The following is a 16,863-nucleotide window of genomic DNA, read 5'->3' as shown; positions in this document are numbered from 1 at the left end:
TAACCCTCTCCCCTCCTCCGAACCCCTCATTAACNCGCTACGCGCGCTGGGCCGGCGCGGCGAGCAGCGGCGAGCTCAGCTTCAGCCTGCGCACCAACGCCACGCGTGCGCTGCTGCTCTACCTGGACGACGGTGGTGACTGCGACTTCCTGGAGCTGCTGCTGGTGGACGGGCGCCTGCGGCTGCGCTTCACGCTGTCGTGCGCGGAGCCGGCCACGCTGCAGCTGGACACGCCGGTGGCCGACGACCGCTGGCACATGGTGCTGCTGACCCGCGACGCGCGCCGCACGGCGCTGGCGGTGGACGGCGAGGCCCGCGCCGCCGAGGTGCGCTCCAAACGACGTGAGATGCAGGTGGCCAGCGACCTGTTCGTGGGCGGCATCCCGCCCGACGTGCGCCTCTCGGCGCTCACCCTCAGCACTGTCAAGTACGAGCCGCCCTTCCGCGGCCTCCTGGCCAACCTGAAGCTGGGCGAGCGGCCTCCCGCGCTCCTGGGCAGCCAGGGCCTGCGCGGCGCCGCCGCGGACCCCCTGTGCGCGCCTGCGCGCAACCCCTGTGCCAACGGCGGTCTCTGCACTGTGCTGGCCCCCGGCGAGGTGGGCTGCGACTGCAGCCACACGGGCTTCGGCGGCAAGTTCTGCAGCGAAGGTGAGCAGGGGGGAGCTGCTGCTGGGCTGCGGGGGTGGGTGGGTGCGGGGGAGAGGTGCCTGCGCTCACGTCCTGGGGTCGCGCGGCCTGAGCGCTAGGGCGTGTGAGAGTGTGTACCTGCACGCGAGGGTCGTGAGGCGCGTCCTTGTGAGGGGCGGGTGAGGACTCCTGTCCCAAGGAGAAGGAGCGCTTGGCTAGCCAGTGACCTGTGTGGGTGTGGCCAGTGCGGGTCCTGAAGCCACCAGTGTAGTCCGGTCCTGTAAGGGGCCGGCTGAGGGTCCGACCCTTGGGGGCGTGAGGGAGTGTGTGCACTTGGCTTGTGTGGGCAGGGTCTTGTGTGCGGGGACTATGGGGGGTTAGGGTCCGGGGCCTGGGGTAGAGTCCTGAACTCNAGGCGCCGGCGCGGTGGGCCCAGGCGCTCAGGGCAGGTGCTGCGGGCAGAGGTCTGTGAGGGTTTTCGAGTGAAGAGCTGGGAGCCCGGCGGGTGAGGCCGGGGCAGAACCCGGGGATGAGGGCCTGGGCGTGTGGAGAAGGGGATGTCGGCGCTGCAACGGCAGGTGAGGGAGGGTGGGGATGGCGAGGTTGTGACTGGAAAGGGAGCTTTCGGGGAGGGAGAGAACTTTCGCGAGCGACCCAGCTGCGAGAGGGGGAGCTGGGTGATGGGAGGGGCCGGGCCGGGGACTCGGGGCTGTGGTTCAGGAGGACGGAGAAAGGAGGACTCAAGGCACCCGTTGTACTTTGGCTGGCAGGGGAGTGGGGGACACGTTGCCCATCAGTTTGGGGACGGGGGTGGCCATGTCTTTCCGCCCTAATCTGTGGCCACAGGCATGCCGCAGAGCCCTAGAAGCTGGGGGCCACCTAGTAGCTGCGTGTGTCCACCCCCCATCCCCGCGTGCGTGTGCACCCACAAACTAGTGCGGTCCAGGGACTGCTTTGGGGATGGATGTGCTCCTGGCTGTGAGTTTGTGGACAGCCACCCGAGGAGCCGAGTCTGCAGGTGTGGCCCTGGGTTTGGGATGTGCAGTACAGGTGTGTATCTGTCGTTGTGGTAGAGGAATCCATAAGGAAAGACTTTTGTGGGCTTATCTGTACAAGGTTGCAGGATGTATCTTCAGCAAATGTGTGTGTGAAGTTAACCTGACACCTTCTCACCTTTCTCCCCAGGAGTTCTGGTGCTCCCTAAACTGTGAACGTGTGTGTCTGTGTGTGTTTGCCTGCGTGCAGAGGCTGTGAGTCTGGCAGTGTGTTATGTCATGTGCAGATGGTCTGCTTGAATAGGAGTGTTTACAGATAGGAGCCCAGTGCCTAGGAGTGAATAGTACACACGTACAAGGGTGGGTGGTCACGTGTAGGTACCCGTGTGCATGTGTGTTAATGCAAGACCCCAGGAAGACACTGGAACTCCATAAGGAATCTTTTCTTTCCATGACTTTGAATTGGATTCTCTATGACCTTTCCTCTCCAAGCCTTTCTAAGAAAAGTAGGATGGTCACATCTGGGTGGCTCAGTCCATTGAGCGTCTGACTCTTTTTTAAAAAATGTTTGTAGGGCGCCTGGGTGGCTCAGTCGGTTGAGCGTCCAACTTCGGCTCAGGTCATGATCTCACTGCTCGTGGGTTTGAGCCCTGCATCGGGCTCTGTGCTGACAGCTCAGAGCCTGGAGCCTGCTTCGGATCCTGTGTCTCTCCCTTTCTCTGCCCCTCCCATGCTCATGCTCTGTCTCTCTCTGTTTCCTAATAATACATGTTAAAAAAATTTTTGTGTGTTTATTTATATTTTGAGAGAGAGAGACAGAGCATGAGTTGAAGGAGGGCAGAGAGAGGGAGAGAGAGAGAGGACACGGAATCCACAGCAGGCTCTAGGCTCTGAGCTGTCAGCACAGAGCTCGACCTGGGGCTCGAACTCACGAGCTGTGAGATCCTGACCCGAGCCAAAGCTGAACATTCAACCGACTGAGCCACCCAGGCGCCCCCTCCCCCCCCGCATGTCTGACTCTTGATCTTGACTCAGGTCATGATCCCAGAATTGTGGGACTGAGCCCTGCATCAGAGCCTACTTAAGATTCTCTCTCTGGCCCTCTCACCCCTCCCTCTCTCTCTCAAATAAATAAAAACATAAAAAGAAAATAGGATGAACCATCCTTCCAACTTGTCGTTAAGGAGAATTTGAGCTTGAGAGAGAGTTATGGTAGCTGGTCCATGGTCTCGTTGGCAGAATTGGGCCTGAATGTATAAAAAATGCAGCCACAGCGGTCAACCTTGTGTCCATTCCCTGGAAGGATTTGTTGGCCACAGGCTAACAGTGAGCCAAACGAGGTGTGTGCTCCTGAGTTCGGGTTGTGCGGCTGTGTGGCAGAGAGGGGTGTGGGAGGGACAGTTGGGTGTATCATAGGGACGTGTTGGATGTGTATGGGCTGAATGTTTGCGTTAGCTGTGTGGGAGCTGGGAGATGGCTGTGTATCTGACCCGTTGCATGTATGTGCGTTGTGTGTGCATGTGCGTGCCCGGGGGCAGATTCATGAAGAAAAAGGAAAAGGAGATATTAGGTGGGTGCCTACAGCTGGTGGAGGCGGGGGTGCCTGTGTGTGTGTGTGTGTGTGTGTGTGTGTGTGTGTGTTAGCTGTTGAGGTAGTGGAGGTGCTTTGTCTGTGATAAAAGGGCAGGGATATTCCTCTCTATTTCTTGCACCTAATATAATACCAAGCACTTAGTGGGTGTTTGATAAAAATTTGTGGAATGAATTAAGAGACATTAATAAGTATTTGAGAGCATAAAGTCTTGGGTAAGGCTCTATGTGTTTATGAAAATCTGTGTGCGCATATTTTCAGATATATGTTGTGCGTGCACATGGGGTTGTAAGCACTGATTGTTATCTGGAGATGTCGGGCCCAGTGACAGCCTTACTGATTTGCCTCCCTCTCCCCACCCTGTGACCTCATTCCCTCTCCGTATATTTGTTCCTATCTCCTGGGCAGCTTTGGCGATCTCCTGTGCCCATTAGACTTCTTCCAGCACATTCTCATCCAGCCAAGAAGGAAAGGAATGCACTCACACCCCTGTGTATTGGGGTTGAGGATGAAGACTTTGAGGGGATGTGGCCTGGCTCCTCATCTCTGAGTAGATCTCAGGGCCAGGGTCCCCAAGTTTCCCCGGAAGTTCTAGTCATTTCATTATTAAATTTTTTTAATGTTTATTTATTTCTGAGAGAGAGAGAGGGAGAGAGAGGACGAGCACAAGCAGGAGAGGGGCAGAGAGAGAGGGAGACACAGAAGTGTAAGCAGGCTCCAGGCTCTGAGCTGTCAGCACAGAGCCTGATGCGGGGCTCGAACCCACGAACTGCGAGATCATGACCTGAGCTGAAGTCGGACACTTAACCGACTGAGCCACCCAGGTGCCCCCCAGTCATTTCATTATTATCTGCTTTCAGTGATTCTCAATGTTTCTGAGATTATAGGCATTTTGAAAGCAAGTTTATTTATTTTGAGAGAGAGAGAGAGAGGGAGAGAACATGTGAGGAGTGGGGCAAAGAGAGAGGAGAAACAGAATCCCAAGTAGGGTCTGTGCTGTCAGCGCAGAGCCTGATGGGGGCTCCAACCCACCAACTGTGAGACCATGCCCTGAGCCGAAATCAAGATTCCGATGCTTAACCGACTGAGCCACCCAGGCGCCCCAAGATTGTGGGCATTTTTAAAGGTCAGTAATTCGTAGTACCCTTTCCAAACAGTAGTTCTTTTTGTATCTGTTAGTTGTGAGCCTAGACGGCTCAAAGAAACTGTGAATTCAGGAAAGCTTTTAGATGGCTTTGGTGTTATATTTGCCATTGTGGTTAATCAAATATACTTAAGAAAAAAAAAGTTCTAGCTTTATATGCAGGACACATCCACTTGTCTTCAGTGTTTGGTGTGCAGAGGGATCTGTGGATCCTTTGGAATCCCCCCTACCTTCCTGGGTCTGGGCTTACCCATTGACTGAGAACTTCGCTGTGAAGATAGCTGTTGTGTTGTGTTTGTTTTTTGTCCCCCCTCTGGGCAGGGGCAGGAGGTCTGGCCACAGGTAACTGAAGATAGAGCTAAGTATGAGTCACTGAGTGTGAGTACCCACTGCTGATATTCTGCCAGAGCTTACGATGGAGTGGACTGGGATTTGCACGTAAATTCCTCGTGTCGCTCATGTGTATGGATAAAGGGCTAAAAAGTGATCAAGGAAGAGGGTGTGCAGGCGTGTGCGGGAGACCTCGAGGGAATGGGGGCCCAGATGTGTAGGATGGAGTGGCAGGTGTATGACTTGGGCGAGGAGTATGAAACTAAGAGCAGTGACATACCAGCAAGGATGTGTGCTATTCATGTGTGTGTTTCTTTCTCTCTCTCTCTCTTTCTTTCCTTTTCTTTCTTTATTTTTGAGAGACTGAGACAGTGTGAACGGAGGAGGGGAAGAGAGAGAGGGAGAGAGAATCCCAAGCAGGCTCTGCACTGTCGGCACAGAGCCCTCTGCGGGGCTTGAACTCACGAAACTGTGAGATCATGACCTGAACCAACGCCAACGATCGGATGCTTAACCGACTGGGCCACCCAGGTGCCCCTCGTGTGTGTTTCTTCAGTTTGCTGGTGATTGAATTCAAGTAGCTATCGAGGCCTCCTTTGTGATAGGCCATGTACTGAGGGCTGAACGGGAGGCCAGAAATGAATGAGACGTTGCTCTGGGAATTGACTGTTTAACTGGGGAAACAGATTTGAAAAAAAAAAAAAAAAGCAGTCCAGTATGTGGTTAAGAGTACAGATTCTGGGGCGCCTGCGTGGCTCAATCAGTTAAGCTTCCGACTTCAGCTCAGGTCATGATCTCACAGTTTGTGGGTTCGAGCCCCGCATCGGGCTCTGTGCTGACAGCTCAGAGCCTGGAGCCTGCTTCCCATTCTGTGTCTCCCTCTCTCTCTGCCACTCCACTGTTCTCTCTCTCTCTCTCTCTGAAATATAAAGTAACATTAAAAAATTAAAAGAAAAAGAAAAAAAAAAAAGAGTGCAGATTCTGCAGCCAGACTGCCTGGGCAGTGACCTTGGACTTCAGCTCTCTCTACCCTGGTTTCCTTTTCTGGAAAATGGGGGTAATAACAGTACCTACCTTACAGAGTTGTCACGGGAACTAAATCAGCTAACTCATGTGAAGTGCTGAGAATAGTGTCTGGCACATAGAAAATGCTCAATAAAAAACAGCAAAAGGGGCGCCTGGGTGGCTTAGTCGGTTAAGCGTCCGGCTTCGGCTCCGGTTATGCTGACAGCTCAGATCCTGGAGGCTGTTTCAGATTCTGTGTCTTCCTCTCTCTCTGACCCTCCCCTGCTCATGCTGTCTCTCTCTTTCTCTCAGAAATAAATAAAAAACATTAAAAAATTAAAAAAAAAAAACCAGCAAAAGAACAACACAAAATAGTGTGGTCGGTGCCCAAAGAGATGCAGCAGGTAGTGCGGCTTAGTGATTGAACCCCAGCCTCCTGAGGCTCAGATGGGAGTTTCAATCTGACTTCAGCTCTCACTGGGCCCGTGACAGCAGGTGGGTGCCTAACCTTCGGACTAATTTGTCTTTGCATATAAATGGGGATAAGCATGCTTGTCTCACGGGTCTGTTGTAGAAGTTAAATGAATACCTGGCCCATGAGTAGAGTGCTACTGTCATAGGCAGAGTGCTTTCAGAGTTTTGAAGAAGGGGATAGTTTACAAGCTGGAGGGTGGTGGTCAGTAATAAGAGGCAAGCTGTTGAAGACTGACCTTGAACATGGATGAATAAGCTTGGGTGGAGGAGGCCACCATGGGCAGGCCCTGGTAAGAACAAAGGCAAGGAAGGGAGGGATGTGTACATCATGGCCGTTGAGGGGCACCAAGCATATAAGGCAAATAGTGGAGTCTAAAGCAGGAGAATCAGGGGTGCCTGGGGGGGCTCAGTCTGTTAAGCGTCTGACTCTTGATTTCAGCTGAAGTCATGATCTCACGGTTCGTGAGTTTGAGCCCCGTGTTGGGCTGTCAGCGCAGAGCCTGCTTGGGATTCTCTCTCTCCCCTCTCTCTCTGCCCCTACCCCGCTTGCCTTCTCTCTCAAAATAAATAAATAAGCTTTAAATAAAATAAAATAAAAATAAAAAAATAAAGTAAAGCAGGAGAAGCAGGTTGAAGCCAGGTCTTGGAGTTCTGACTTAAATCATTCAACATTTACTGGAGGCTGTGTATGGGGTATCGGCAGATGAAGCCACAAAAGAATTTTGAGCAGATTTATGAATCATCAAGAGCTATATATCAGAAGCTGGGAGTGTGGTGTAGAAGGAATTTGGGGAGGGCAGAGTTAGGCAGTGGAGTTAAATCGGTGGGGAGATAGAAAGAGATAGTTGGGAGAGACTGGGCGATGGAAAGAGATCTTGACGCCCTGAGCCTAGCTGGTCTCGGCCAGTGGCGAGGGAGGGTGGTGGTACTTGGGAGCTGTTGCTGAGATGTAAGCTTTAGGACTCTGCCTCTTGCACATGGGGTGGGGGGCAGGGAGGAGTGAGAGGTGAGGGGGTTGCTGCGTTGGAAGGAGGTAGAGGGGTGAAAGGAAAGGGAGAGCCGAGAGGGGAGCAGGGTTGGGCCATAGATCATGCACGTGTTGAGCTGTGGTGCCCCTCCATGTCCTTAGAAGCGTCCTCGCTGTTGCAAATGCGAGACCAGAGCTTGGAGTTGGAAGCAGGGCCGCGAATGGAAGCCCAGGCACCACGGGCGTGCGTGGAGAGAGAGAATATTTGAACCTTCTGGAATCAGAGGAGGTGGCCAAGGCGAAGGTGAAGAGACTTCAAAGGAGCTCACGCTTGGGAGGCGGAGGGAGAGGAGTGGCCGCAGACCCAGCCAAGGAGCAGTTAGAGCAAGAAGAGACCGGATCACGCAGTCAAGGGGCAGAGCCCGGGGCCTCACAGCCAGGGAGCATTTGCTAGGTGCCTTGAATGCATTATGTCATTTGCTCTTTGTGACCGCCGCCTGCCTGTGATGTGAGAGCCGGGATCTGAATCCTGCTGCCCCCGCCCCTCCCCCGCCTTTGTCCAGTCTGCCTGGGGCTCAGGCTGGGGGTGGACTGCGTCCATACATTACTTGCATTTGGTTTATTGGGGGTATTTAGGGACCACGTTTCATCAGAAACATAGTAACACCCCACATTCTTCAGGTCACGGCTCCTCTTAAGCCAGTGTGTGATGAGAGCGGTACTGTATTGTCCGTCAGCTGTCCTGGCACTGAGAGAGGGCAGCAGAAATGGATCAGTAAAACCCCAGTCTCCTGGAGCCCTCAGGGAGGAACTCACTCTGGAAAGTGGAGTGTCATCCCATGGGTGGCTCAGTCCGTCAAGCGTCCGACTTCGGCTCAGGTCATAATCTCATGGCTCGTGGGTTTGAGCCCTGCGTCGGGCTCTGTGCTGACAGCTCAGAGCCTGGAGCCTGCTTCTGATTCTGTGTCTCCCTCTCTCTCTAACCCTCCCCTGCTCACACTCTCTCTCTCAGAAATAAATAAAACATTAAAAAAATACACAACTCACTGACAGCGAAAACACGTCAGATGGAAATCTTTCGGAGTTCTGTTGCACACCCCTCTCCCTCCCTAAGCATAATATTTGGAAAGTGATTTAACCTTTTCTGGATGACTCAGGGTGTTGTGATTCCCCTCAGGTATTCCATCGGACTGTCACACAGTGGTTCCTTCATTGGGGTTTGTCCCTGCCTAAAATGAGGGCTGACTGCTGTACTTTGGATTTCTTCTATTAGCTTTTCCTGATTTTTCCACCTCTGCCCTTACGAGGAGTTGTCAGGGAGCAGCCCACAACCATCTCTCTCTCTCTTTCTCTCTTTCTCCTCTCTGTCTTTCCATTTGCGAACTTGGAAATCAGCATTCTGGGCAAGGTCTGGGAGGTTCTCCTATGAGAAAATAGCAGTTTTTCAGGCATAACTGGTAAGGGTGTTCATTTTGGCTGCTCAGAACTTTTTCTTTTCCTTTGTTCTGGCCTTCATCCCTGTCCTTGATAATGAATCTGCTGGAATCTCGAGTTCATGTTAGGCAAGACAAGACCATGTATGCCCTCTGGGGGGACAGGTAGGACCCCTGTGTGTGAAAGTTGAGTGAACGAGCTTACGTAAGGTGGAATCACGTTGGATACCCATGGCCTTGACAGTTTCTGCTGTCCAGGCTCCAGGCTCAAGGGAGGAGCGCAAGGAATGACTGGTGTAAGAGCCCAGAGATAAGACACGTATTCACAAGGAAAGCCTCCGATGGCAGAGTGGTTAAGAGCGAGGGCTGCTGGCATTGAACCTGGCTTTGCTACTTGCTGTGTGTGTAAACTTGGACGATTTACTTAATCATACTGTTCTTCAATGTCCAACTCTGCAAAATGGAGGTTATAGCGTTGTTGTAAGGACTAGATGAGTTATATGGAGATCCTTTACAAAGCACCAGGCACTACTCTAAGTGATTGATAAATGTTACCATGATTATTAACCCTGGTAGTCAGAGAAGGCTGCGAGGAGGAGGGGGAAGAGGCGGAGGCGGAGGAGGAGGAACTTGGCTAGATCTTGAAGGAGGACTGAGTAAGATTTGTAGAGGTAGAAAGGAAAAGAAAGGGCTTTCTCTCCAGGTAAACAGCCTGAATGAGAGGCCTTGGAGATGTGAGTCGGGGTTAGCTGAGCAGATCAAGATGGTTTGGCTTTGGGGGAAATAAGATCAGAACTGTAGATTAAAGTCAGTGTCTAAAAAGTCTTGACTTCCAGCCAAGGATGTAGCCCATTGGAAGTGTTAAAGCCAGACAGGTCTGGGTTCAGAATTTGAGTCTATTTTTCACCAGCCGAGGGCCACTGGACAAGTTTCTTCCGCCCTTTGAGCCTGAGTTTCCCCAGTTTCTACAACAGTGGTAACGGTACACCCTGATGATGTAGCAACGGTGAAGAACCGACACGATGCACGGAATGGAAGGAGCCAAGCACACTTGAAGCACTCAGTATGTGAGAAGTGTTTTTGATTACTCATTCAACAAACATAGGCAGGCCTTTTCCTGAGGCAGGAACTGTGCACGCAGCTGGAGGCAGAGATGAATGAGACCTTGTCCTTGTTCAGGAAGCAGACATGGAAACGCAATCGCAATGGAGCTACAAGAAGTGAAATAATAACACAATGTGCATATTGAAAGCTGGCACAAAAGCGGGGTGGCCAGGGGCGCCTGGGGGGCTCAGTCAGTTAAGCGTCTGACTCTTGATTTCGGCTCAGGTCGTGATCTCACAGTTGTGTGTTGGAGCTCTGCATCCCCGCTGACGGCACAGAGCCTGCTTGGGTTTCTCTTTCTCCTCTCTGCCCCTCTGTGTGTACTCTCTCTTTCTCAAAAGAAGCTTAAAAAATTTTTAAAAAGGGGAGCCTGGGTGGCTCAGTCAGTTAAGCATCCAACTCCAGCTCAGGTCATGATCCCGCGGTTCGTGGGTTCCAGCCCCGCTCTCTGCTGTCAGCATGGAGCTGGCTTTAGATTCTCCGCCCCCCTCTCTGCCCCTCCCCGGCTTGTGCACTCTTCCTCTCTCTCTCAAAAATAAACATTTAAAAAAATTAAAAAGAGAGGGGTGGCAAAAAAAAAAAAAAAAAAAAGAGGGGTGGCTTGCCCTGCCTGCCTGGGACGTCAGTTGGGAACACAAACAAAAGTATACAGACCTGGTCTTAAAACAAGAATTGGTTGGGGCGCCTAGGGGGCTCAGTCGGTTAAGCCACTGACTTCCGCTCAGGTCATGATCTCACAGTTTGTGTGTTCGAGCTCTGCGTAGGGTTCTGTGCTGTCAGCTTGGAGCCTGGAGCCTGCTTCAGATTCTGTGTCTCCCTCTCTCTCTGCCCCTTCCCTGCTCATTTTCTGTCTCTCTGTCTCAAAAATAAACAAACATTAAAAAAAAATTAAAATAGCAAAACAAAACAAGAGTTAGCTTTCTCAGGCAGCTGAGGGTGGCAGGAGCGGGGACAGAGAAGGGTTTCAAGCCGAGGGAAGGGTATGTGCAGAAATGTGTCCCATTAGGGAAATGGACAGCAGTGGGTGTGGCTGGAGGCTGGATTGTTGTAGGAAAGGAGGTTGGAGGGAGGCATGGCCAGATTTGGAATGTACTTTCCTGAGAACACTGGACTTTATCCTGGAGGCATTGGGAAGCCTTGGAGGTTTTTTTTTTGTTTTGTTTTGTTTTGTTTTAATGTTTACTTATTTTTGAGAAAGAGTGTGTGTGTGTGTGTGTGTGAGCAGGGGAGGGCCAGAGAGGGAAGGAGACACAGAATTGGAAGCAGGCTGCATGCTCCGAGCTGTCAGCACAGAGCCGGATGTGGGGCTTGAACTCGCGAACGGTGACATCATGACCGGAGCTGAAGTTGGACACTTAACCGACTGAGCCACGAAGGTGCCCCGTGTTTAGGGTTTTAGAAGGTGGAAGTGACAAGACCTGGTGATTGGTATGACAAAATCAGCAAGGCCACCTCTGGGTGCCTATCTTGGTCAGGGGCAGCAGACAGGAGGAGGGGGCTTGTGGGGGAAGGGTCAGGAGGCCCATCTTAGACACGTCGAGGCTGAGAAGCCCATGAGACACTCAAGGAGAGCTTCTCTGAAGGCAGGTGGACACACAGGTTGAGAACACAGAAGAGAGGTTTGTACTAGTGTCACTGAAACGTTCTCAGTGTATTTGCATGTGTGCGCGTGTGTGTGTGAGCTGATCACGGCATTATTAACCCCGGGGAACCTATTGCAGGAAACCAGGGGTGAAGGGTGAGGCCGTGGGCTATGATGACCTAGGAGCACAGTGATAAAAGTCAAAGGTGACTTTGTGCGGCCCACGGGAAGTAGGTGCTACCCCAAGCTCCTGAGGCTACTGTGAGCCTAATGTGTGAGATGCATGTTGAGGGTCACGGGCACTTGGGCACCTGGCTAACTGATGGCATCTCGAGCTTAGCAGAGTGAGGGGCACGTAGTGGGTGCTCAAGAAGTGTTGGCTGAAGGCAGTGTCTCTGTCAAAGGCAGGGCAACGGGCATGCTGTTGCGGGGGCGGGGACAGCCTGGCGTTAGCTCTTGAGAGCTGTCTGGGTCACTGCTGAGCAGACCGATGAGGATGCCGGACTGGCATCCAGGGAAGAGGCCCAGTCTACAAAGACAGGTTTGGGAGTCCTTAAGGCATGGAAGTGAGCTGTGGCCAAGGAGCGCGGGAGTGGGGGTGGGGGGCAGGGAGGAGCGTGGAGGGCGTAGAACTGAGCCCGGAGGGGTCCGTGGTGGCAAGCGAGGGACACAGGTGAATCAGCAGAAAGCAAAGAGCAGCAGAGATGCAGAGGTCTCTGGGAGGCGTCTCTCAGAAAGCCGGAGAGGGAAGAGCTGGGCGGCCAGCAAGCCGGGCTTGGTGGCCGTGCCTTCCTGAGACTGGAGTGGCCCACGTTTGCGGCAGGCGGGAATGCTTTTTGAAATACCAGCCATGTTGGAGTATCTAGAAATCACCGTGCCTCCTAGTCTGGGGACACGCTGGCGCTGACTGACCGGGGCCTCGGCACACGGGTTCCAAAGAGATCCAGGGGTTCTCCCAGGGGCCCCTGTCCAGCCCAGTATCACCCCCCCCCCGCCATAAATGCAACGTGTTGCAGTTTATTTAAGAAAATTGTTGTCTACACAGATTTTGGGGGGTGTAGCCGGCAGGCAAGGTGTGTGTTTGTAACCCACGTAGATATGTAAAGGCGTGTGTGTGTGTGTGGGGGGGTTAGCAAATGGAGAGAGACGGGTCGACAGACAGAAAAAGAGAGAGCTGCATTCATCACAGGGCATGAGTCTTTAGTCAGCAGAGGGGGTGTGGGGGTGGTGTGTGCATCTAATATTAGGTATTAGATCACTATGTGGGTATTGATTCTGCGTTCGGCCTGTGTGTGTATGTTATGGAGGTGGTAGAGGGTCTGATCAATGACACTGTGTGTGTGTTTCTGGAGTATAGCTAATCCCCTAAGAACAAACGAGCAAATAACACAAAATGATGTCGGAGGGAGGAGACCGTGCGTACACATGGATGTGGGAGTGCACTGAACAGCTGTTGGTGTGTTTACATGCATATCTTGGGGCCTACGTGCACATGTGTGCAAGCATGTTTGTGTGCTTCCCCACTGGGTCTGTATTTAAAAAAATTTTTTTTAATGTTTATTTTTGAAAGAGAGACAGACTGTGAGTGAGGGAGGGGCAGAGAGCGAGGGAGGCACCAAATCCAAAGCAGTCTCCAGGCTCTGAGCTGTCAGCACAGAGCCCGACCCGGGGCTGGAACCCACAAACTGTGAGATCATGACCTGAGCTGAGGTCAGACACTCAACCGACTGAGCCACCCAGGTTCCCCTGGTCTGTATTTTTAAAAAAATGTTTATTTATTTATTTTGAGAGAGGGAGAGAGCTCGAGCAGAGGAGGGGCAGAGAGAGAGGGAGAGAGAGAATCCCAAGCAGGCTTCATGCTGTTAGCGCAGACCCTGACTCAGGGCTCGATCTCACGAACCGTGAGATCATGACCTGAGTTGAAATCAAGAGTTCGATGCTTAACCGACTGAGTCCCCCAGGTGCCCCTGGGTCTGTGTGTCGGTAGGCTGTGCCATTCTCTTCCCGCCTGCGGCTTCAGGAGGTGGGCACTGAGAAATGTCTGGAGAAGGGGGGCTTGTCTCTCCCCCAGAGCAGCCCAGAGCCCAGTCTGCTTGAGGAGTTAAAGCCTAGTTGAAGGAACTGCCTTTCCCCTCTCAGCCTTCTACCCTCTCCTGGCCCATTTGGTGAACTTCAGGGTCAGGTGGACCCCTAATAAGGGAGAGTTGGCTACCCAAAGGCTGTGACGTGACAGGGATGGGCCCACTGCATTGGGAACCCCTCCCACTCCTGAAGTGACCCATCCAGCCCCAGGGGGGACTTCACCTCGCCCAGCTGTTTGTCCTAGAATCACAGGACTAGAGCCACAGGGGTCTCAGGAGCGATCTGGTCCATGTCTGTGGTGGAAGAGGAACTGGTAGCTCAGAGAGGTTAAGTGACCAGAGTCACACAGCCCTTTGGGGCAGAACTATGTTTTCTGACCACGTATGGATAACTTTTCTCCCCTGGGTGGGTGGTGGGGTGGTGGTTGGGTCTTTGTGGGTGCAGAGGCTTCAAGTGTGAGTTGCATGAGAGGTTATCTGCATCTCTGGATCGCTAAGTGCCTATGTGTGTCAGTGTGTCACTGAGTGTGAGTGTGTCTCGGGTAAGCCCTGTGTGAGCATGTCCCCATCTGTTTCTGAGACGCAGTGGAATGCAGGGGAGGAGCGTGCCTGGGAGAGTCAAGACTGCCTGACTGCCGCGTCTGGTTCTGCTTCCGATTCTCCATGTGACCTTGAGTGCTCTCTTCCCTGTCCCTGGCCTCAGTTTCCTGAAATGCAACATGAGACGTGGGTCCCCCTGGGCCCAATGTGTGAGGCACTGACTCAGGGAACAGCTCGATCTCTGTGTTGCCCCTAGCAGAGCCTTCCAGCTTGCGTGACTTGCGTCAGGCTGGGGGGATGGAATGGGTGGGGGTGGCGCTCAGGGACCTTGAACCCAACCCTCCCTTCGGAACCCCGTCCTTGGTACCATCACTAACTAGCCTTCCCTTTTTCTTTCTCTCTCTGCTTCACCCTTCCTGACCCTCGCTGGCTTACAGAGGAGCATCCCATGGAAGGTGAGTGATGCTTTGTGATCACTGGGGTGGCGGCTCAGTCCCTGTGGGGGCTTTTGTGAGGGTGTGTCGTTGGCCACCTGTGGGCTCCCTGTCCTGCCGTGTTTGGGGCCCCTTGGGGAAGGTTCCCTCAGCCCCGCCCCTCGCCTGTTCCCTCCTCACCGGTTTGCTGGAGAGACCCGCTGGGCAGAGGGCAGCCCCTTCCGTGGCCAGTCTTCAGTGCCAGGCTGCCGACTGGCCTTTCTTCTTCTTTAGGGAGGAGACAGGAGCGAGGGGGAAGGGAGGGGACTGGAGGGTTCTGAAGTGCCCAGAAGTGAGTGAGGAGACACCGTTTCGCCCAGCCCAGCTGAGGAGGCTTAAGAGGGCCACGAAGCAGGGGCTGGGGGGCGGAGGGGGGGGGGTAGGTGGGTGTGGATGGGACGGTCTGCTCTGGGGGCTAAAGAACGCAGGCAGGGGGTGGGGGCCGTGTCCCCAGGGCAGCGGATGTAGGTGGGTGGCAGCTTCTCTGGCCTGACTGGCACTCGGGCAGGCCTCTGGCCCCTGCCCCACGGGCCGGTAGGTAGGGGCGGTCTGCTTCTTCCTTCAGCCCAGGCCAAGGGCAAAGGCAAGGGCTGGAGCGTGCCTCTCTTTGGAGTCCCTCTGTCCATTCTTTCCCTGTCTTCTGTTTTGTTTGCCTTTTTTCTCTCTCTCTGGCTTCTGTCTTTACTTTTCTTTTTCACTAGGGCTCTGTCCCTGGACCTCTTTCTTGGTCTCTGTCATTCCCCAGGCTCTCTCTGGGCTCCTGTCATTCTCTGAACCTTCCCCTCTGACTTTGGCTTTCCTTGTCCCTTTTCCACCTCCTCCGGGGTGGACTAGGTCAGGGAGAGGGGCCGATCACGTGGGCTGGTCCGGGGGGTCAGGGGCGGGGCTGCAGGAGCGCTCACATGGCCACTGTGGAGAGGGCAGCAGCAAGGGGGATGGGAGATGGGAGCCAGTCACCTGCCCTGTCCCCTGGAGACGCAGGAAGCAAGTGGGAGGTGGGAGGGACACAGGGGCTCTAGGCTGAGAGCTCCCTGGGCCTGGGCCCCCTGCGTGGGAGGAGGAGAGGGGAGCACCCAGGGTGCAGAGGTCCTGGGTGAGAAAGAAGGAGAGCGCTTTCGGCTTGAGTGTGGGCTGGAATCCATTTTTCCTTGTGGTGTCCACGGTTCGGCCTGTCTCTTAATGATCTCTCTTCTCCTTGGGCGTCTTCAGTTCCCCCAGTCCTGGCGGGGAGACACCCATCTCTGTGTGTTGTGAGAGAGAGAAGAGTGTGTATCTGTGTGCACATATGTGAGAAAGTGTAACTGTGGGCATTATGTGTGAGGTTGTGTATGTGTATTCAAGCGTGTGTGTTTATCTGTGTGCACATGTGAGTGTGTATGTATGTGCACGTGAGTGCGAGAGTGTATGTAGGTCACACGTATGAGAATGTATGTGTATGCAAGTGCGTGTGTGAGTGTGTCGCATGTGTAAGAGTGTATGTGTATGTGTGTGCAGGTATGTGTGAGACTGTGTGTATGTGTGTGCACGTGGGTGTGAGAGTATGTATATGTGTGTGCAGGTGTTTTTGAGACTGTGTATGTGTGTGCAGGTAACGTGTGAGAGAATATGTGTGTGCACATGTGTGAGTGTGTATTTGTGTGCAGTGTGAGAGTGTATATGTATGCATGTGCATATGTGAGTGTGTATGCATATGAGAGTATTGTGCAGGTGCATGTGAGAGTATCTGTGTACGTGTGTGTGTGTGTGCACGCGAGAGTGTATATGTGTGCAAGTGCGCGAAAGAGTGTGAATGTGCATGTGAGAGTGTGTATGTGTGTGCACGTGTGTGACTGTGTGTATCTGCACGTGTTAGAGTGTGTATGCATGCAGGTGCATGTGTGAGAGAGTGTGGGCACGTGTGAAAGAGTGTGTGAGAGTGTGTATGTCACATGTATGAGAATGCATGTGCACGTGCGCGTGCAAGTGTATGTGTGTCACACGTGTGCGAGTGTGTGCAGGTGCGTGGATGTGTCACATGTGTGAGAGTGTATGTGTGTGCAGGTGTGAGACTGTATGCTTGCACACATGGGTGCGTGAGAGTGTATGTAGATGTGTATGCAGGTGCATGTGAGAGTGTGTGCACATGTGTGAGTATGTATGTGTGCATGCACATGCATGTATGAGTGTACACATGTGAGAGTGTGTATGTGTGCAGGTGTGTGAGTGTATCTGTACATGTGTGAGCGCATGTGTATGTGTGTGCACGTGGATGTGTGTGAGCGTGCACCCATATGTGTGAGAGTGTGTGTGCAGGTGTGTGAGACTGTATCTGTGTGCGCATGTGTGGGTGTGTATGTGTATGCATGTGTGTGAGCGTGTATGTGCAGGTGTGTGAGAGAATGTATCTGCAAATGTGTGTGAGAGAGTGTGTGTGTACTGAGAGTGTGTGTATGTGCAGGTGTGGGTGTATATCTGTGTGCGTGTGTGTAAGAGTGTGTATGTGTGCGCGCACGTGTTCATAGGACTCCCCTGCCCTGT

At 53.1% G+C, this 16,863-nt stretch overlaps 1 protein-coding gene across 1 annotated transcript in view; it reads left to right on the top strand.

The window, feature by feature from the left end:
- Window positions 1-242: 242 nt before the first annotated feature.
- NRXN2 (neurexin 2) overlaps window positions 243-16,863 on the top strand; it is a 97,863-nt gene continuing 81,242 nt past the window's right edge. The window contains 2 exon segments of the mRNA XM_077759728.1: window positions 243-648; window positions 14,311-14,328. Of these exon segments, the coding sequence (XP_077615854.1) occupies window positions 258-648; window positions 14,311-14,328 (409 nt within the window). The 5' untranslated portion in view covers window positions 243-257.

Source organism: Crocuta crocuta, unplaced genomic scaffold (genome assembly GCF_008692635.1).
Source record: "Crocuta crocuta isolate KB4526 unplaced genomic scaffold, BGI_CrCroc_1.0 scaffold53, whole genome shotgun sequence".
Classification (NCBI taxonomy): domain Eukaryota; kingdom Metazoa; phylum Chordata; class Mammalia; order Carnivora; family Hyaenidae; genus Crocuta; species Crocuta crocuta.
The sequence above is the reverse complement of the archived record's forward strand: the minus strand, read 5'-3'. Positions and strand labels throughout refer to the sequence as shown.